Source organism: Rhinopithecus roxellana, chromosome 18, assembly GCF_007565055.1.
Source record: "Rhinopithecus roxellana isolate Shanxi Qingling chromosome 18, ASM756505v1, whole genome shotgun sequence".
NCBI lineage: Eukaryota > Metazoa > Chordata > Mammalia > Primates > Cercopithecidae > Rhinopithecus > Rhinopithecus roxellana.
The window spans coordinates 57,360,940-57,383,383 of record NC_044566.1 but is presented as its reverse complement, the minus strand read 5'-3'; the positions used below and the strand labels follow the sequence as shown (position 1 = coordinate 57,383,383).

The window sequence follows — 22,444 nt, the reverse complement described above, 5'->3', positions numbered from 1 at the left end:
TTTTCATTCAGGAAAGTACATTCATAATATTAAAAACAGATGAATCATATTGGTTGTAACTGGTGTGTTCTAATACATCAGTTGCTTTCGACATTTTCAGATTGCTACTTTTTAAAATTTTTTTTTCCAAATTTATCCTTTGTTCTGACTGTAGTGGAAACTAATTTTTAAATTCTTCACTGTGATTTCTTTTTTGTTTTGAAAATATAACAGGTTTTTCTAATTATACAAAAAATATAGAAAATAAAATAATACAGAAGAAAAAATACATTTATGACCCAAACCCCAAGAATAATTACTGATATGTGTTTTGTCATTTTTTCTTCCAGTGTTTCTCATTGCATACATATATGAAAATATTTAAACTTTCTAATTATAGATTGAGATTTTCTCAATTTTTCTATCTTGTTCTTTTCTCAGCTTAATGTAGTAATGTAAGGGGATGTACCATTTACATTGTTTCTAAAGTTTTGATTCTGTAAATATTAGAGAATTCTCTCATTTATATATGTGTTTACCTCCATCTTTGATTTGTTTAAAATTACTGAGAAAGGGGCTAATGACAAATATTTTAAATTTTTTTCAGGAATGTCATATTATTTTACAGTTTTGCCAGTAGTATGTTAGAGTACTTCCTTTTGCGTGCTCACAATAGCATTGAATATTATAGTTTTGTAATAATCCCGTTGATAAGGAAAAATAGCACTTTCCAATTTTTTTCTTTTTTCTTTTTTTTGAGACGGAGTCTCGCTCTGTCACCCAGGCTGGAGTGCAGGGGCTAAAGTGTGTTTCCTATAAGCAGCATATATTTGGTTCGTGTTTCTTTTTTTTTTTTTTTTTTTTTTTTGAAACGGAGTCTTGCTCTGTCACCCAGGCTGGAGTGCAGTGGCACCATCTCGGCTCACTGCAAGCTCCACCTCCTGGGTTCACGCCATTCTCCTGCCTCAGCCTCCTGAGTAGCTGGGACTACAGGCGCCCACCACCATGCCCGGCTAATTTTTTTAATATTTTTAGTAGAGACGGGGTTTCACCGTGTTAGCCAGGGTGGTCTCAATCTCCTGACCTCGTGGTCCGCCCAACTCGGCCTCCCATTTTACTATTTTAATATTTATATAAGCTTACTTTTCTTATGTCTTTTTATTTTGTTAATGGGGCTTTAGAAGTTAATTATACTCAGATCTGTTATTTTGTCCTTTTATGGCTTCTTCCATTGCTTTTAAGTTGGTAATGCCTAAAATTTATTGGATTTTTCTGCCATGCACTCTACATATTAATTTAATAATATATATAGTAATTATAGACATATTCATATACATACATAAGACTGCATCTATATATAACTTTTTTTGGATATCATCCTCATTTTAAAGATTAGGAAACTGAAAGTTGGTACAAACCCACCAGCACCAAAATTTGAATCATATCCATCTGACTCAGAGACCTAGTTCTTAAATGCTACACTATGATAGCATTTGCTCTAAACAGATCTTATATTCACACATAATAATTTTTGCCTTAAAATATTAATTTCTGATTTACAGAAAAGTTACAAAGTTGTAAGCATTGCACAAAGAATTTTTATATGTCCCTCACCGGATTCTCAGTATTTTATATCTTACCACTTTAGCCTTTACTATTCTCTCATGCTCTCTTTTTATGTGTATATAAGCACACCTGCAGATACATACACATATTTTTTTCTGAATCAATTGATAATAAATTGTAGACATGATACCCTCTCACCTCTAAATATTGTGTATTTCCTGAAAGGTAAAGGCACTTTGTTAAATAACCAGAGGATACCCATTAATATCAGTAAGTCAGCATTAATATAATATTATCATCCAATTTACAGATCCCATTCAAATTTCACTAATTACAATAATAATGTCCTTTCCAGGAAAAAAATTCTTTTGCCCTAAGTCTGTTGAGGATCATATGTTGTGCTTAGTGGCATTCTTACTTTTAATGTTCTTCAATGTAGAATAGTTTTTTAGTATTTCCTTATCTTTCAGGACCTTGACATTTTTGAAGAACACAGACCAGTTATTTTTTTTGGATAACCTTAAATTTGAATTTTCTATTTGTCCGTGATGATTCAGGTTTTTCATTTTTACAAGAAATTACAGAAGTCATATTGTATCTGTCTCCTTGTATTGTGTCAAGGAGGCACATGATGTTGAGTTGTCCTTTTCCAAGTGATGTTAACTTTAAACATTTGGTTAAGGTATTATCTTCCAGGTTTCTTAATTATAAAATCACTCCCTTCTCTTTGGTAATTAATAAGTATTTGGTGGAGAAATACATTGAAACTATATAAATAACCTGTTCTTCAACCAAGTTTACTTGTTTTAGTTCGTTGATGATTCTTACTAGAAATTATCTTTATTGTGATGACTGACAAATGATGATATTTTCTAAGACATTTAGTTGGCATATCTGCTGTAAGGAAGAACTTGTTTTACTCCTCCACTCTATCTATCTATCTATCTATCTATCTATCTATCTATCTATCTATCATCTTTTATATCAGTATGTATTCAATGTGTTATATTAACAGTTGGCATACTTTCTTTGCAAAGGGCCAGATAGTGTTTTAGGCTCAGGGAGCCATAAGGTCTCTGTTGCACATAGTCAGCTCTGATGTTGTATTGCAGAAATAACCACAGCATGTAAATGAATAGGTGTGGCTTGTTTTAGTGAAACTTACAGAAACAAGTGGCCTGATGGATTTAGTCCTAGGGCTGTGGTTTGTCTGTCTCCTGGGTTGTATCATTATTTTGATGCTCAAGATTTGGCCAGTAGGACCCTTCACATGGATTATGGGAAAAATGCCCATAAGTTTTAATACTTTCTTACTTTCTGAAACAACATGTTTCTGACTTGTCCTACACTTTGCTTATCCCAGCCCTGAAATTAGCCATTTTTCCAAGAAGCCCTGCTTTGCTTGGTGGATATGGTTTTTAGGAACCAAGATCTGGATGTGAGGTGTGCTTCTTGGTTTTTGAATGTCATTGCTTCTACATACTCTTAGTGGACAGATCTAGGAAATGATGTTTCTATCTATGTATATAGGTACATCTCAACTGATTTATCTATATTAAAACCATGAGTTCACAGCGGTACCTTCAATTCCAGTCCAAAGCCACATGGCTCAACCTAGCCTCAAACTTTTTAAATTTGCAGCTTTCTTCTTCAATAGTGAGAAACCTTGCTTCTATTGTCTTTAATATATTTATATATTTTCTTATTCTACTTTGTAAAACCAGTGTTTGATACACACTCCATAACCTTCTCAACTTTAACACTGCTAGTCATCTGTAACCATACCCTCAGATTTAACTCTGTATGGCCCTTGTTGTCTCCTCAGCCCCAGTTGTTTCTTTGGCACTGGCCACCCTCCTGACCTCTACTGTCTCCTTGGCCTGACCCTGGAAGTCTTTCCATACTCACTTGCCTCTTTGGCTCTGTAAGACCCTGGGTATCACAAGAGCCTCTGCTCCCTCCATAGAACCCTTGCCCCTGAGGCCTCACTGGCTCTAGCTACATCAAAGAGAGGGAAAGGAAGAGAACCAGTACATATATGTTAAATGAAAATGACAGGAAAGTGGAATGAGCATTTATTTTTGTCATTTAAATTATTATTTTACTTTAACATTTTAATACTTTGAAATTAATTTTTTTTATATAGTAGAACATAAGGTTCTGACTTGAAGTATGTACTTTTCTAAATGACAGCATTTTTCAATACCATTTTAAACAAATGCTTTCTTTTAAGGACACTCTAAAGATAATTTGCACCACACTAGCTTTCGTAGAACTGTTCATGTGTAGGCACTCACCTTGAGAAGTAGGATATTTTTGCTTTGACTATGACTTAACACTTTTGTCTCTTAAATTATTATTTATATAGTTAACTGTAGAAGCATTGAGATCTATTAAAAATATTATAGGACAGGTAATATGTATTTATGGTAGCAAGTGAAATAATACAAAAGTTTATAAATAAAATGTTACTACTCTCCCAGGTAGCCAATGTTACCAGTCTTGTATATCTTTCTACTGCCTTTTCTCTGCTCATACAAACATGAGCTTACTCATGCACACACATAGGTGTTTCAAAGCTTTATTTTGAATATATCATGAGCACAAAGTGGTATAATTACATATATCAATGTAATATGTAAACATGTTATAATTATAAATATAAAATGAACCTCACTTAAACATCACTAAGCTTAAGAAACAGAACATTCCCAATGAGCCTGAATATTCTCATGCGTGATCACATCTCTTTTCTATTCCCTGTCATAGAAATAACCCCATCCCAAATTTTACATTATTTCTTTTCTTTACTTGGGTGCTTATTATTTTTTACTATGCTTCGCTCTTTTGCTCTTTATGTATGTATTACTAATTTGTTTATCTTCTGTATTTTACATAAATAGTGTTATTTGGGGATTTGTTTTTTCATTCAATTTTATATTTGTTAGATAAATCGGTTTGTATTTTATTTTGTAGAAATGGATTTATATCAAGCACAAAGCACACAAATATGTATATATTTCTTTGCAGCATGCTGTTTTTATTGTGCAGTATACAATAAAAGTGACTATTGCTAACATTTGAGTGCTTATGATTAAAAGGGGCCTGGTACTAGTCTAATTCCTTTACATATGTTGATCCATTTAATCCTCACAAGACATCCTATGACAAGCAGTATTATTATTATTATCCTAACAATAAAGAAGAAAACAAACCTAAGGCACAGAGATGTTATAAAACTGGTCCAATTTTATTAATTGGTAGCAGAAATAGAAGTAAGAATAAGGAAATTATTACTAAGACAGTATCTGTGTGTTTTTGGATGGAATGGGGATGTGATCAGGAAAAGGAATGTGGCACAGAGCTGAGGTCTGGAGCATGGTGAGGGCTTTGGCACGCAGGGCAGCATGGGGCCACAATCAGTTGTTAGATATTCAGGAATTTTATGAGCTGTTTGTTAAACTATTGGTATCTTGAACTTGAGATCAGATTATTATTAATATGATAGAAATCAGAAATACATAAATGCTCAAAATCAGGACCTCATCCCTCCACTCTGCAGATAATTCCTTTACCAGCATACCAATGCTTGATGCGTTTCCCTGTCAGGCTACTGTCAGTGTTCAATTTATTGACCAAAGATGTGTTTATGCAGGTGTTCATTTTATGATAATTCATTAAGTTGTTCATGTATATTTTCTGTACATTGGCAATATTTTACAATGAAAAGTTTTTTTAAAGTAATACCAAGTGTCATTAGGAGGAGAAGAGTACTTTGTGCATCTTGGTGGCAGTGGGGCAATAAAAGGTGGAGAGCAGTCTGGGAAATAGGGAAGATATTTCTTTTATTATAATAGGTGGGATGGATTTTTTGGATAATAACTTGCTTGCAGATGTAATAATCTTCATGTAAATATTAAGTGAATAAGCAGATGCTATAAATTATACATGAAGGGATTATGCTTTTAAAACTTGTCAAGCAGTAGGTAAATACTGGTTGCTACAAGAAAGGCTTAATGTTAAAGGATTTTTATGAATCCAGCTTTGTTTTTTTAAAGTATTCTTTCTTGTATATTATGCATATTACATATATTTTGTAATAGATATTTTGAAATTACTTTAAAATTTGTACATTATGATAGAACTGTTATATACGTCTTAGTATTTTTTGCTCATTTTCACTTATTGACACAGCATTTATTAAATGTCCTCAATAATATATATTTTTTGTATATAAGTGACATACAAGAAATAGGCTAAAAAGCAGATAATTACAATAAAACAGAGTGTCATTTTTTCTGTGCTTTGTTAAATAATGTGTGGGGTGAAAATGGAGGGAGTCCTTAAATGAAGACAAATTTAATTGAGAATGGAAGACATATTGGAAAACCTATTAATGTAATAAAAACAAAAAACTATTAAAATATTAATATAGATAGTTGGGGATTATACATTTATAAATGGATATTAATATATTACACCTTTTTAAAAAGTTATTTTTTCCACAAAGTCAGACATTCAGTAAATAATTTGAAGTTACCAAAAATTTGAAAGCTAAATTTTGGATACTCATATATTATTAAAATTGTATAACATTAATATAAATGTAATTTAGATACATATAATTATTCAAGAATGCCATAGTATCCCAACATAATTGCATTTAGCTTATTTAATATCTTGTATGTTTTATTTTTACTTTTTTTTTTCTGTTTTGTTCTAGATGGTCCCCGGCCATCACAAAAAGAAATTATATCACTGAGGGCATTTATGCTACTTTTTCTGAAACAGCTCATACTGAAGGTAAAATAATTTTATATAATTTAGAATTACAGTATATTAGGTAGAAAGGAATTTCTGGCATGTTTTAAAATTATTATTGTTAAATTAGTAATAGCTACCTTTAAGTCATGAATTGCTTTCAAAATTCTGCACATCTTAGTATTAACTTTTATTGAACTTAACTAACTTCTGGTTAAATCCTCTCTGAAATCTTCCCTATTAAGGGATGTGACAGAAATGGACAAGGAACATATGAATAAGAATTGAGCCCTTATTCTTATAATAATTGACCATTATTCTAGAAAATGATCTGTGTGCCAATTTAAGAAGGCTTACATAATGCATTTTATTGTAGTAGGATGTTTTAAATGTTAAGAGGAAACCAAAGTGAAAATAAAAATAAATTGTGAGATAGTACCCAAAAATTGATACTGTATAGTCTTGAATTTATATTGTTTTAAGGAAAGAGTAAGTGATTAGAAAATAGTCATAAGAATGCTTAGATGGTCAAAATATGCTAACTTTTTATAGTGAATGTCAATCAAATATTAATGACTTAAAAATTGATATAATTTTCTAAATATTTACTTAATTAACTTGAAATAATATAGTCTATAAATTGGGAAATGTGCAGGGATTTTAATTAAAATATCACTACTTTAAACTTACTTTTATTTTCTTTTAAAATGATTATTTTGACATCTTTTTTAAATTAAAATTTTAATTTTAGATGTAAAGTAATAAAATATTTTTTAAAAATTAGGATCGAGGGGTCAAGGAAGATGAACTTCAGAGTATATTAAATTACCTACTTACGATGCATGAGGTAGGACATGTTATGGGCCTTTTATTTTAATTATTTAAGCCAATCTTTAGAGTAAAATTTTAAATCAATTTTGTTGATTTATGCAGGATGAAAATATTCATGATGTGCTACAGTTACTAGTGGCTTTAATGTCAGAACACCCAGCCTCAATGATACCAGCATTTGATCAAAGAAATGGAATAAGGTATGATATTACTATTAGACTTTAATGGAGCACAGTTGTTCCTCCTAGAATAACTCCTATGAATATTTGAATAAATATTGCAAAATCTTACACATAAGAGAATAAATGGAGAATGCTGCTATTGATCCTCGAATACTCAGGAAACTGATGAAGTGTATAAACAGTAGTCTCAGGAATCAAGAAGAGTAATTAAATTGTTTTTGCTATAATAAGGGCATTACAAGTTGTGAATAGAGCTTTTTTTTTTTTTTTTTTTTTTTTTTCAAGAAGACACGAAAAAGCAAGGCACGTTTTACCAAAAGAGGATACAATGAAATTTTATGATATGAGGCCTGAGAGAGATTATAGCCAAATTTGGAAGGTTCATAGAATGGTAATAACTTCAGTGTTTTTTTTTTTTCAGTTGGTGATGAAAATTAAAAGAATTTTGAATAGGGGAAATGTTGTTCTCAGATTCCTGTTTTGTTAGATTTACAATCACCAGTGTGAAACAAGAGTTGAAGGACAAACTGACGTAGCAATATCAGCAGGGAGATTATTTTATTCATCTGTATTAAAGATGATGAAGATGACGACCTGAGACAGTGGCAGTGCAATGCAATGGAAATAACAGAGATGAAAGATATTTTGGAATAAGAGGCCAAGGCCAAAAGAAATTGAAAACCAACTTTTGTTGTGGCAGTTGAAAAGTAACTTGGTAGATAGGTGAAATATAATTTCTTAATTAGTATTTTTATGAACTTAACCCTATAATTTAGCTTCTTAAGGAATTCTTCTGTTTTATTTTTCTGGAGTTTTAATTAGTGGATGAGCAGGATATCAAGGTTATATCATGTATAATGCAATGAATTTCCACAGATTTATTGTGAAAAAGAGTTTAAAAAACAGTTTGGAAATAATATATCAGTGACTGTCAAGGGCTTTTTTAAGTGCTTTTTTTTTACTTGGCCATTTATATCAATGAATAACAACTTTCTAGACTTGAAGAACTCCTTTTCAAATTAGAGAAGCAATCACTATCTCTATATACATATCCCTATCACTTTGTGTTTATAATTCATGGGGCTGCCAATCTATTTGAAGAAGATTATACATTTAGTGATTAACAACTGTTATAATTTTTTACTCTTGTTATAATTTTTTACTGTTGATACTTAACTGATTTTACCAAATAATGGCAATTTCATATAGTTTGATCTAATAATGTAGTACAATTACACTCACTTCTGAACTTATATTTAGATTGAATAATTAGTGTCCTTGTCCTTAGATTTTGCTTTATTATATTATCTAATAAATTTAGTGAATCAGTTGAAGATATCCACATTACTCTTATGGAAGATACCAAACTTAGATTGTCTAATATGATGAAATGCAGAAATATAATTCTATTATTTTGACACATCGGAAATATGATTCTACAATTGAGAGTACTATTTGGTAAGATCTTTAGGATTTACATAGTATTTTAAATGTATGGTACGAAAGAACTGATTAAGCACAACAGATTAAAAGGCCTTGTGCTCATGGCTGACCATGAGCAGAGCATGTCAGATTATCACCAGTGTGTTAAAAACAATCACACAGATTAAAAAATGGCCTTTCCTTGACACTTCAGCTTTTCTACTTCAAAAATGCGGAGAAAGCTGGTTCAGAATACTATAAAAGATGAAAAAAATAGGCTTATTAGATAGAAAATATTGAAAATGACTGAAACATTTATATGTCTGTATTCTAGAAAATAGCCATTAAAGGCTAACAGTTGTATATGAAGTGTTTTGGGAGGAAAATTCTGGTCCGTTGTAATTCATACAATTGAGTTCAGTATAATAGTTGAATAAAAAGAATGAACTCAGTTTAATTCTGATGGTATGCTAATTGGGCTTAAGGAAGCCCTTGTAATAACAGAACACTGAACTAAGCAGCCAAAAAATTGATATTTTTATATCTGGAAATTTTCAAAGAAAGGAATAGACAACTACATGTCTTATATAGCTTAGAGCATTTGCTGGCTGAATATAGTGAGCTTAAGCAGGTGAATTAGGATTATTATTAATTAGTAATAATGTATATTACAAGTAAACATTCATTAACAAAGTAAGTTTCTTATTCATACTGTATCACATCCCTATGTAAGTAGATGTGTGATGGCCCTAGACATTTTCATGTTTCAACATTAATCATAATTTCTCTTGACCCAGGGCAGGGTCTGATACCCTTTTTTCCTGCTACTCAAAGTTATTCCTAGAAAGTAGAAACTCTGTGAGAACTTCTAATTCTATATTTGAGTGTAGCCACATTTTTAGACTGTGAGGGTTTTGTTTTTTGTTTTTTGACAGAGTCTCGCTCTGTTGTCTACGCTGAGGTGCAGTGGCACCATCTCGGCTCACGGCAGCCTCCACCTCCTGGGTTCAAGCAGTTCTCATGCCTTAGCCTCCCAAGTAGCTGGCACGACAGGCATGTGCCACCACACCCAACTAGTTTTTTTGTATTTTAGTAGAGATGGGATTTCACCGTGTTGCCTAGGCTGCTCTTGAACTTCTGTGCTCAGGCAGTCTGCCCGCCTTGGCCTCCTAAAGTGTTAGGATTACAGGCGTGAGCCATCATGCCTGGCCCAGACTGTGAGCTTTTACTCTGGTTCTCAAGACTGTTTTTGCTGTTTAATGTTGTATCTTATGATTTCTTAAATGTATTTTTTTTGACATGTCTGACTTTGCTATTCTCAAACTTGTCTTTTTTCATTACTGATCTTGGTTCCTAAAAGTTTTGAAAATGGATTTCATTGTTAACCCATACATATTTATGAATGTGGGATTTGACAAAAAAGATGTTTCAAAGGAAATGATCACTTTTCTCATAGTTTATTCTTTAATAGTTTATTCTTTAAATAATCACTTATTCTCAGTTTATTCTTTTATCATAGTTTATTCTCATAGTTTATTCTTTAACTATTATTCTCTAATAGTTTATTCTCTAAAAAAGAGAAAAAGAAGCAGTATCACTAACTTCTTTTTTAATAGTATAAGCTCTTCACAAAACTAAAAGTAATGAGATTAACTTTAAGCTATTTGTTCTCCTTTGTAAGTATCACTGAAATTGTGAAAATTATATTTCATCTTTTACTAGATTCGCATGTTCAGCTGAGTACTTTACCTGAAAATATACAATGGCATTTTAGTTTTTAAGAAACATATTTAATAAAATAAAGCACACTATAGTGTTATAGCACTTAAAGAACCTTCTTATATTCTAGAATTAGTTGCCAGTGTATATAGTTGTCATTGTCCCTTCTACTTTATGGAAACAAATTGCTTTTTTTTAATAGAAAAAATATGGAATAAAATGTCTAAACACTTACAAATATTATAATGAATATGGCCCTACTTGTATATAGTACTTGAAGTGATTGTATAGGTTAGTTTGTATATTAGTGGAGGCTGTTTTGCTCCAAGTAAGAGAAAACCTCTCAAGCTTTTGAAGTAAAAACTGAATAATGTATTTGTTAAAAAAAAATCTTAGAGTAGGAACCAGGAATTATAGGGCTATTAGGAAACAAATTTGCTTTCTCTACTGCTTTCTGTAAGCTGTTTAATCCTTCCTTCTGTATGTTGACTAGCCTCTCTGAACAGAAACAAAACATTGCTGTTCTAGTTTCTGTTTTAAACAGTTGTCAAATTTAAGAGCCCAGCAAAGAGGAGGTATTGTTTCTTAGACCTCATTCTAAATTCTCAAAAAGGAGAAATAACTAGGCAGGTGCCTACCTGTCATCTAATTAGTCATACCAAGAAAACAGGGTTAGGGTGCAGTGGCTCACGCCTGTAATTCTAGCCCTTTGAGAGGCCGAGGTAGACGGATCATTTGAACACAGGAGTTCCAGACTAGCCTGGGCAATATGGCAAAACCTCACCTCTATACTAAAATTAAGAAAAAACATTTTAAAAAAGAAAGAAAATGGGGTTATCAAGTTTAAATGTTGGGGCCAATTCTTAGAGAGAAGAGATGTGGCCTAACTAAGCATGTGTCTTAAAACTGAAAATTGTGTTTAGTATGTTGGGAGGCAGTACTTATGAACACCAGTCACATTGCCCTTTTGAGTGTATGGTTGAAGGACATGTTTAAAGAAAAATTATTAAAGCATGCTAGTTTTTAATTTTTCCAAAGAATTATAATCCTGAGAATAAAATCGTTAGAGAAATTTTGTATTTCACATATGTATAATTTATTTGTAAAGTATATAGTGTGTTTTTGTTTTTAATATTAGTAAGTTTTTAAAAGATAATTTATGTATTTTTTAGGGTGATCTACAAATTACTGGCTTCTAAAAGTGAAAGTATTTGGGTTCAAGCTTTGAAGGTTCTGGGATACTTTCTGAAGCATTTAGGTCACAAGTAAGTTGATATTTGTCATAATGCATTCTAGAAATAACTATTGAGATTGTATTTTTATGAGTTTTGTTTGTAATGTGAGATGAAATTTGACTTGAATAATGTAACAGTGGAAAATAATAGCTTTCTGTGATAGACGTTGCAAAAAATTTTTATAAAATATATTTTATTAATAGTAGATTATGGGACAAGATTACAATTTAAGTAATATAGTTTATTTCTCTATTCTTCCTAAAAAGAAAGTATTATCTCTTCTGAAGATGTAATAAAATATTTTGTCAAGACAAAACGATGCACATATAGGTATGATTTCAAGGAAAGCTTTCTTGGCAAGGAAATACCATGTGTATGTTGAAGTCTCTCTGAGAATTGATCTTATGCTTACCTACTGAGTCAGTGTTTGTTATTAGTTTCTAACAGTAGGGCTTATTGATTAATTTTGTGACTTAAAGATGCTAGAATACCTCGTATCTTTTCCCAAATCCAGAATTTGAATACTTTCTAAGAACACTTTTTGTGTAAGAAACTACTGCTGGCTTAGTGGTTGCAATTCATACTACACTATCCAATGTGTGAATATAGTTTTAAGAGTATATTTTCCTTACGAATGAAGCCAAGGAAGTAGTGCAACCGTAATGTAATTGTTACTAGATGAGGTTCCTATCAGAACCTCATTGTTGTCTTTTTTTTTTTTTTTTTGGTACTTACTTAAACTTGCAGAGCACGTATTTGTAATAATCATGAAAACTGCACAAAATTCAGATAAGACATGTCTAACAAGCTGTATAGCCTAGAAGTTTAAATATTTTTAAAATTTTGGTACCAAACCATAATTAAGTAAGGGAGACTAGATATGCTATGAATATAAGGAATAGTTCAAACAAAGCCAGGATTGTAGAAAAGGATACACACACACACACACATACACACACACACACATATGTACATACACACATACATGGAACTGTAAGTACACTTGGTGACAGAGTACTGGGAGTGAAGAACCGTATGTTCTTTTTATATTAAGAGATAAAGATCGCTTATTTAACTTCAGTTAATTAAAATAAATTGCCTGGACAAAGTTAAAGGATTGTAGCCCAAGATGCAATCTCCTAAAAATGTCAAGAAAGCACATTAAAAAATTTACATAAAGATGGAAACTCAATACCAAATTAAAAATAACAAGCAGGCAATTGCCTGTATAAACATGGTGTTTAAGATGCCCTATTTTCCCCTCTTTTCCTGTAAACTGTATAAATGATACAACAAGAAGTAAAAAATGTATTTTCTACCACAAATGTTATCACAAGTAGAAGACAGATGCAAATATATGAACCCCAAAATATGGGTATCAGCTGCTTAAAGTTGGTAAGGTTGGGTGAAAGCTGTTAAGGCTAAAGAGAAAATACCAAGAGAGTGGTGAGAGAGTTCAGTTATAGCAAATAGGAAGTGTCAGTGAAAGTACATTTTCTGAAGATGAGAGGCACACCTTAAATTACAAAAATAGATCATTTGTTTGAAATAATAGATATACATATATCATGCCTGATAGCAGAGTTTTTTTTAAATCAGATTGGTTTCAGAAAAGGAGAAGATATATCACAAAGAATTACACAGATGAGCTATATTTGTGGCAAGCAGTCTGTCTCTGTAGCTATAGAGAAAGAGAAAGTTTTTGGATTGTGAAAGCAAAAAGATTACCCTTGTCCCTTCTTTTACACATGTTCATGGAAGTGTCCTGCAGATGGATGGTCCACGTAAATTAGACTGTATCAAAAGAATTGGCAGATCATCAGTGCATGTGTATCAGATAAAAAACATGGAAAAAATAAGTTAAAGTAATCAGTACATGAATAGCACTTAGCGGAAGAATACTGCTATGGAATATAAAGCATTTTGATTTAAAAATGTGCTATCATAAGTTAAAAGTAAATACATACATACATACATACATACATACATACATAAGTAGCTTCTGAGAAAGAACCACTAAACAGAATTTGGAGAAGTAATCCAGCTACTCGGGAGGCTTACGCAGGAGGATTACTTGAGCCCAGGAGTTTGAGTCTAGCCTGGGCAATGCAGCAAGATCCCCTTCTGGAAAAAAAAAAAATTGTAACAAATGTTAACATGGTGAAACGGGTTGGTTGTGTCCCCCCCACCTAAAATCTCATCTTGAATTGTAATCCCCATGTGTGAAGGGTGGGACCAGGTGGACATAATTGGATCACGGGGGCAGTTCCCCCCTGCTGTTCTTGTAATAGTGACTCACATGAGATCTGATGGTTTTGTAAGCATTTGGCATTTCCCCTGCTTTCCCTCACTCCATCTTGCTGCCCTATGAAGAAGGTGCCTGCTTCTCCTTGCCTTCCACCATGATTGTAAGTTTCCTGAGGCCTCCCCAGCAATGCAGAACTGTGAGTCAATTAAACCTCTTTCCTTTATAAATTAGCCAATCTTGGATATTTCTTCACAGCAGTGTGAGAACAGACTAGCACAGATAGCATGGAAGTATTTAATTATGAACTAATAAAACATTGGACAAATACTGGAGGAAAAGAACTATACACAAAAAAATAAAATTGGAAATTGCTCAAAGGCAAAACTCTGGCTAGTAACATAGTGAAATACACAGAAGATAAAACTGAAAAAAAAGCAAATAATATGAATAGATGAAAACGTGAGTTTAGGATTAGAAAGAAAATGAGCAACATGGGAGAAAAACAAATTACCATAATGGCATAAATCGGCCGGACGCAGTGGCTCACGCCTGTAATCCCAGCACTTTGGGAGGCCGAGGTGGGCAGATCAATGAGGTCAGCAGTTTGAGACGAGCCTGGCCAACATGGTGAAACCCCATCTCTACTAAAAATACGAAAATTAGCCGGGCATGGTGATGGGCACCTGTCATCCCAGCTACTCGGGAGGCTGAGACAGAAGAATCGCTTGAACCTAGGAGGCAGAGGTTGCAGTGAGCTGAGACTGTACTATTGCATTCCAGAGCCTGGGCAGCAGAGCGAGACTCCGTCTCAGAAATAATAATAATAATAATAATAATAATGGCATAAATAGAGTTCCCAAATAAGAAAAGCAGAACAATGGAACAAAACAAATATTTAAATCTATAATTCAATGAAGTCTTGATGTAAGGTTTTGCCATTCTTATTTAGAGGACATATTGTGTGCCAGGGAAAACTGACCTAGAATGGTTAGCATCAAGGTGTGTTACTGGACTTAAATATAAGAATACTTTGTATATTAGTGCACAAATAAAGAGAAAAATGAGTCTGGCTTTAGACTCTAAAATAACCTTCAATACAAAAATCTATAACAATCATAAGAGACCTAAATGAAGAAAGTGGGAGCCAAACTATCCTTTAAGTAAAAAGAACACTGTCAAACATTTTTAAGCCATACAGCAAATTATTTCTGTGACTAAATCTTGAGGAAATTGCTGAGGATAAAGTCCAACCAACTAGGAATTACTAGAGAAACTATTGCTAAGGACAGCTGATGAGCACTGAATAAATTTATGCTAATACATAAAAAGTAAATTCTGATCTATCACAGTAATACCTACATTTATTTTAGTCTTAGTTTTATGGTTAAAATGAATTGGGAGGGGTGAGAAAAGAAGGAAAGCAGAGCAAGTGCAAAGAGTCAGAATTTCTATGTAAGCAGACAGATGAAATATTACAAATATAGGCCTATTGACTAAAATTTGATGATGTAGATGAAATGAAAAAATTAAGAGCAAATATGCTGACATTTACATTTCGCATAGTAGGGAAATACCCTTTTTAAACAGATGTAGGATTACTTATTCTTTCATAAAGAGATAAGCAGTTCTATAAAATTATAGAGCTTTCAAAATATTTAAGATCTGTATGGATAAAACTAAGAACAATATATGTAATGGAACTTTTAAAAATCTGTAAAGATCAGTAGGCCTAACATAAAATATGACATATCTAAGACCAGTCATACTGTCACAAAAAAAAATGCAAAAGCTTTTATACATCACCTGTTGTAAGAAAAATATCACAATTGATCACAGTAATAAAACCCAGTTCTATATGCAAGAGAAACACCAGAAAACCAAAGTGGTTTTGAAAGGTTAAAAGTAAAAGGATGAGTAAAGATTTATCACATAAGCACAAAGAAAGCAGAAAGTAGGAATCATGATCTTAATATTGGACAAATTAGAATACAAGCCAAAAAGCAATAGCCATTAGATAAAGAAGAATTATTTATAATGATAAAATAGACACATTCATAAAATAGAAATTACAGGAGAAACAGTGAAAGTTTAAAACTTTAAAACAAACTTTAATTCACCTATTTCAGTCCACAAAAAGCCAAAAAGTATCTGGAGTGGCGGGATAAATCTTCTCATCCTTAAACTTGTGGGTTGATGTATATGAAGACTGGAGTGCTATCATGCTGGTTCCAGGGGCTCATGGTGCAGAACTTACAGCTTGCTAAGTTTTATACTACAAGTCAGTAAGTTTAGAGGGTGCTTTGCCTGGCACCACCTGCAGGGTCTTATCATTTAAAATACACAGCCATGAGATTTGACCTTGACTCTGTGGATAGTGAAAAATAGCAACTCATCTAAAGGGGCCTACTAGCCCGAGGCAGGATAAGAGAATCATCAAACTGTGTACCCGGTGAAGTAGAACTTTGGTGGAGGCTGTTGTGGAACATTTGAATTTTTTTTTTTTTTTTTTTGAGATGGAGTCTCGCTCTGTCGCCTGGGCTGGAGTGCAGTGGCCGGATCTCAGCTCACTGCAAGCTCCGCCGCGCGGGTTTACGCCGTTCTCCTGCCTCAGCCTCCCGAGTAGCTGGGACTACAGGCGCCCGCCACCTCGCCCGGCTAGTTTTTTGTATTTTTTAGTAGAGATGGGGTTTCACCGTCTTGGCCAGGATGGTCTCGATCTGCTGACCTCGTGATCCGCCCGTCTCGGCCTCCCAAAGTGCTGGGATTACAGGCTTGAGCCACCGCGCCCGGCCTTGAATTTCATTTATACAAAGAACTTTTGAGATTCAAATAGAGCAAAAGATAATATTCTGCTCTTTTAGCTGATGATTTTTTAACCAGTTCACCCTAATTAGTGGACTTGAAGATCTCAAAGCATGGATGAAAAATAGAGAGTGAGAGAAAAGATAAAGCCTTGGAAAGTAAGAGACTTCATATGTGACTATTAAGAGTTCTTAGAGAAAAGTGATGGATGTAAAAACTACATATCCTGAAACACTTTGATCTACTAAAAACCTAGAAATGTTGGATAAAAATGTCAAAAATCCTGTTAAATATGTAGGTGTTCACACAAAAGTAAAAGAAATTCTCACATGCCAGAAATGAAAATCAAGCATACCAAAAGAAACAAGACTTTAAAAGCAAGGTAATTTTAAAATAAGTCATGTGATTTAAAAAACCCTAAGTAACTTGTGGAAATGAAAAAGTAGTAATTACAATTAGCACCTATATGGAAACATTAAACAGATTAGACAAAGCTTCAGAAATAATTGGTGAACTGAGAGATAGAACTGAAGAAATTACCTAGAAATCAACACCAATAAACAAGATTACAAACATGAAATTAAGAAAGATAGAGAAAGAAGGAAAGGTTTCAAATATGGCTAATAAGAGTTACAGAAAAGTGGAAGAGAGAGTGAGGAAGAGACACTATTCAAAGTAAATTACTGAAGTTTTACAAAATTGATGAAGGAACTGATTTTTCAGATTTTGGAAGTAAAATGAATTCTAATCAGGGAAAATTAGCATGAAATCTTACCACAAAGTGAAACTCCAGAGCCCAACAAGGACAAGGAGAGCAACAAAGGGAAGTTAGCCATGTAATATTACAAGAAATATAATATTTTAGTAAAGAAAACAGTACAGTACATATTTGTGAATAAACAGAGCAAAATGCAGTCCATAGATTGACCCAAATACTTAGTAATTTTAGTGCTAATAAAGGTGCCATCTCTGATGAATAGAGTGGTGATATACTTAAAAAAATGCTGTCTTGTTAAAGGAATGGAACAAATGATATATTTTTATTTGCATTTGAAAAGTTAATAGGCAGTTATAACAAATGTACCACTCTGGTGAGGGATGTTGACAGTGGGGAAAGCTGTGTGTATATAGGGGTAGGGACATATGGGACTCCCTACTTTCTGCTCAATTTTACTGTGAACCTAAAACTTCTCTAAAAATAAAGTGCATTTAAAAGAGAAGGGGAAAGTTTTAGGGAAATGAGAAATCATAAAGTGTTCACTTGTATGGGGGAGCTGTGAGTGATGTGGACATGTAAGGGATGAGTTGGGTGTAAAATCTCTCTGGGTATCTTTTTATGTCATCATATATTTTTAACTAGGTAAATGTCTTACTTATTTGAAAAATTAAATGATAAAAGCTGGTATTGCATTATTTAAATATATAAAAATAAACTTTAAGGCAAAAAATTATTGAGGACGAAGGAGGGCACCATATTATGAAAATGATGTCATTCACTAGGAATGTAAAACAGATTCAAATGCATATATACCTAGTGTAGGTGAGTCATAGAAATCTATTATTGACTAAATTTGGAAGAGTGTTTTACAAGTTTTAACATATTTTTCTCCTTAAAAGATCAATTACAAAAAATCTCAAAAGTATAATTTGAAAAAAAATTCATTGGCTTGAGTGCCATACACATTCTTTTCACGCACACAAAACTATAGAAATTATTTAAATGAGGCCATAAAGTAGGTTCAATAAATTTAAACAAATTGTCATACAGATAACTTTCTCTGCAAACAGTGCAGTTAGACAATAAATCAATGATAAAAATTAAACTTAGAAAATAGAAATATGTATCTTCTAAATAACAAGAAGTTATTCATTATGCAAATTATAAAATGCAGTAAAAAATATTTAAAATTATGTATCTTTACACTGGTGAGATTTGGTCTAAATGATACTAGAGAAAAGTCATAGTTGTAAATATTTATATTAAAAACAGAAAGGTACTTAGGTTTTCATTTTTCTAGGCTCTCAGTTATGCTTACCTCATTAATTGTCTGCCTAAGAAGGCAAAAAAATAATAAAGGGCAGAAGTGAATGAAACAGCAAGACTATTAAACAGAGTAACAGCAAGGCCAAAAAGCTGTATTGTTCACTTATAAAATACTTTTCCATGACTAGCTAGATAAAGAAGGAATCAGCCACTATTTCGCCTAATAAAATTAGTACAACCTTGATACCAAAATCGGATATGGATTATCCAATTATAAGGGAAAAGTATGGTCAATCTCCCTTATGAACATGAGTCTATCAGTTACTTTTTAAAAGTGTACAGCATAACCAAGTTTAGGGTAGTCATAGAATGTAAAGGTGGTTTGACATCAGGACAACATTTTATCTATTTATTAACAAAGGAGAATAGCTTTATAATTATGATGTGTGCAAAAAATTTTCATAAAATTCAGTAGCATTCATCATAAAAATTTTTAGCAAACCACAAATAGAAAATAATGCATTAAATCTGGTATCCTATGTCTACTGAAAACTTTCCACAGTCCTATTTAGTAATGAAATGTTAGAAGCATCCCCTTTGAATAACTAACAATTAATGAAAGCCTGCTTTCACCACCCGTGTTCGACATCCTATTGGATAATATTTCAGCATTTATATAACACTCCACTTAAAGCTAACAAAATTGTTTTCTAGTGCATATGCAGCATTCTCCAAAATGTATTATGAGTTGGGCTGTAAAATATAAAACAAGTCTCAGTAAATTTAAAAACTAATAAATCAAGCAAAGTATATTATCTGACCACACAGAATTAAATTTGGATGAAAGAGATTTGAGAAATTGCAAGGTATTTGGAAGTAAAGAACGTAACTAATCCCTGAGTCAAAAAAGAAATCATAAAGAACGTTAGATGTTGATTAGAACTGAATGAAAACAAAACCACAGCACAGACTATTTATTGAAAGCTTATGCATTGCTGATGGAATGTAAAATCCTGCAGCCATGTTCCGAAAGGATTTCCTAATTTCTTAAAAAGTGTTACCATACTTAGGAATGTATCCAAAAGAAGTGATAACATGTTCATAGCCAGACTTTGCATGAATGTTCTTAGTACTATTATTATTATTATTAATATTGTTATTATTTTGAGACAGAGTCTCACTATATTACCCAGGCTGGAGTATAGTGGCGTGATCTCCGCTCACTGAAACCTCCGCCTCCCATGTTCAAGCAATTATTCTGCCTCAGCCTCCCACGTAGCTGGGATTACAGGTGCGCGCCCATGCCCAGCTAATTTTTTTGTATATTTAGTAGAGATGGGGTTTCACTGTGTTGGTCAGGCTGGTCTCAAACTCCTGACCTCTGATGATCCGCCCACCTCAGCCTGCCAAAGTGCTGGGATTACAGGCATGAGCCACTGTGCCCAGCCAGTACTATTATTAATAGTAGCTCCAAACTAGAAACTATCCAAAAGTCAATCAGCTGATGAATGGATAAACAAAATGCTTTATGTCCATACAATGAAATACTATTGTGCAATTAAAAGGAAACAAGCTACTGATGCATACTATGACATAATGAGTCCTAAAACTATTATACTAAGTGAAAGAAGCCAGATGCAAAAAACTATATACTATATGCTTATGTTTATATTAAATGTCCAGAATGCAAATAAGTGGTTACATGGTGCTAGCAGTGGGAGTGGGAATTAACTGCCAGTGGGCACAGAGAACTTTTTAGGATGATAAAAATGACCTATAACTGTATTGTAATGATACTGGCATGACTTGATATAATTTTAAAAAATCAATTGTTCGTTTACAAAGTGTGTGAATTTTGTGGTATGTGTATTATACTTCAATAAAGCTAGTAAAAATGTGAAAAACAAAATTTAAAACTCTTTGAAAGTGCAGGATAATACTATTATCACCTTGGATTAAGGAAGAATTTCTGAAACATTAAATACACATAAATCATACAGGAAAAAGATAAATTTGACTATTAGAATAAAAAGTACTTTAAAAGATGCCATAAAAAGTGAGAAGGCAAGGCACAAAGTGAAAGAAGATATTTGCGGTTTATCTCGGATACAATGGATTTGTCTCCTAAACATATGAAAAAATTGTGCAAATAAATTAGAAAAAGAAAATCTATTAGGATCATGAAGACTATAAACAGACAATTCACTGAAGAGGAAACTTGAGTTAGCAGTAAACATATGGGTAATATACTCAACTTCAGTAGTAATCAAGAAAGTGCAAATAAAACATGCATTTAATGCTCATCAGGATGGTAAATTTTAAAACTCTTGACAATATCAAGTGTTGACAAAGGATGTACGTCAGTGGAAACTCTCCAGTCACTGGTAGAATTATATACTGGTACAATCACATTGAAGAACAATTTACAATTTTTAAAAAGGATAAAGATACTTATACTCTATGACTAAGGAACTCTCTCCTTGATGTAGAGAAACTCTCATGTGTGTGAACAATGTTCAATATAACATTGTTAATATTAACTAAAGTTGGAAACAGCATAGAAGAGGAGAACAGAAAGTAAATTAAGGTATATTCATACAGTTGGATATATTCAGAACTGAAAATGAATGATGTAAAGTTACCTTCCACAAATCAAACATAAAGCAATAAAGCAAGTTGTAGAAGGATACATAATAATGATGCAATTTATTTCAATTTCAAAAATATGTGAAGACAAAATTGTAAATTGCATATGAATAGATATTCGTCTAATTAAAATTATAAAGATGTACGTGGGAATAAAAACCAAAATTTTTGATTATGGTTATCCCCAAGTAGAGTGTGAAGAATGGGATGATAAACAGGTATCCAGAAATAAGAAGTTGGTTGGTGGCTGCAGGAATATTATGTTTTAAAAAAATAACTGAGTAAAGAAACGTATAGCAAACAAAAGTAAAGCAGAAATTTGTTGACACTATAAAAATCAGATGGGATTTGAAAGCCCAAAACACAATGAGTTGAACCTGAGATTAAAAGTTCAAAAGAGAATGTGGAAAGACATTCTGTATTTTGAAAGGAACAATTTAAGTAGATAGTGTTAAGTTCATAAACGTGAAAACATCAAATAGCGATGTCAAAACTATAAAGCGAAATTCATTTGAGATGCAATAAGAAGTTGATAAAATATAATAATGGTATAGATGACATCGCTCTCTCAGAATGGGACCAATTGATAATACATGCAGATATAGAGAAATTGAACTAATACATACAGATATAGAGAAATTGAGTAATAGATTCATAAAACCTGGCGCAGTAGATATATGTTCAATCTTACATATTTTGAGGATATACTTCATGGCTAAAGAAGATGTACAACAACAACAACAGAAAAAAGCGTCATGTCCTGGGCCATAAAATGAAAACGCAGACAAAGTAGACATTTTATTGGATACTGCTTCCTGACCATAATGTGATAAAATTGGAAGTAAAAAAAGAAATTATGCAGAATATCTTGCCTACTTAGAAATTAAGAAGCAGTGTCAAGATATCTTTTAGAGAATAGAAGAAAATAAAAGAAAAATTAGAAATTATCTAAAATTTTCTGTACTTTATAGCAAAAACTCTTATCAGAAATAAATACCTCCATTATTGAAAAATAAAGATTAAAAGTTAGAGGGACTTTGTACTTACATTACAACATTAATTAAAGTAG

The 22,444-nt window shown here is 32.5% G+C and overlaps 1 protein-coding gene across 4 annotated transcripts in view; it reads left to right on the top strand.

The window, feature by feature from the left end:
- The window catches only part of NBEA (neurobeachin), a 774,301-nt gene that overhangs the window by 177,383 nt on the left and 574,474 nt on the right, over positions 1-22,444 (top strand). For all 4 annotated transcript variants that reach the window (XM_030922219.1, XM_030922217.1, XM_030922221.1 and 1 more), the window contains exons 14-17: positions 6,269-6,348; positions 7,091-7,153; positions 7,240-7,337; positions 11,633-11,725. In XM_030922219.1, the coding sequence (XP_030778079.1) occupies positions 6,269-6,348; positions 7,091-7,153; positions 7,240-7,337; positions 11,633-11,725 (334 nt within the window). The remainder of the gene's footprint in view (positions 1-6,268; positions 6,349-7,090; positions 7,154-7,239; positions 7,338-11,632; positions 11,726-22,444) is intronic.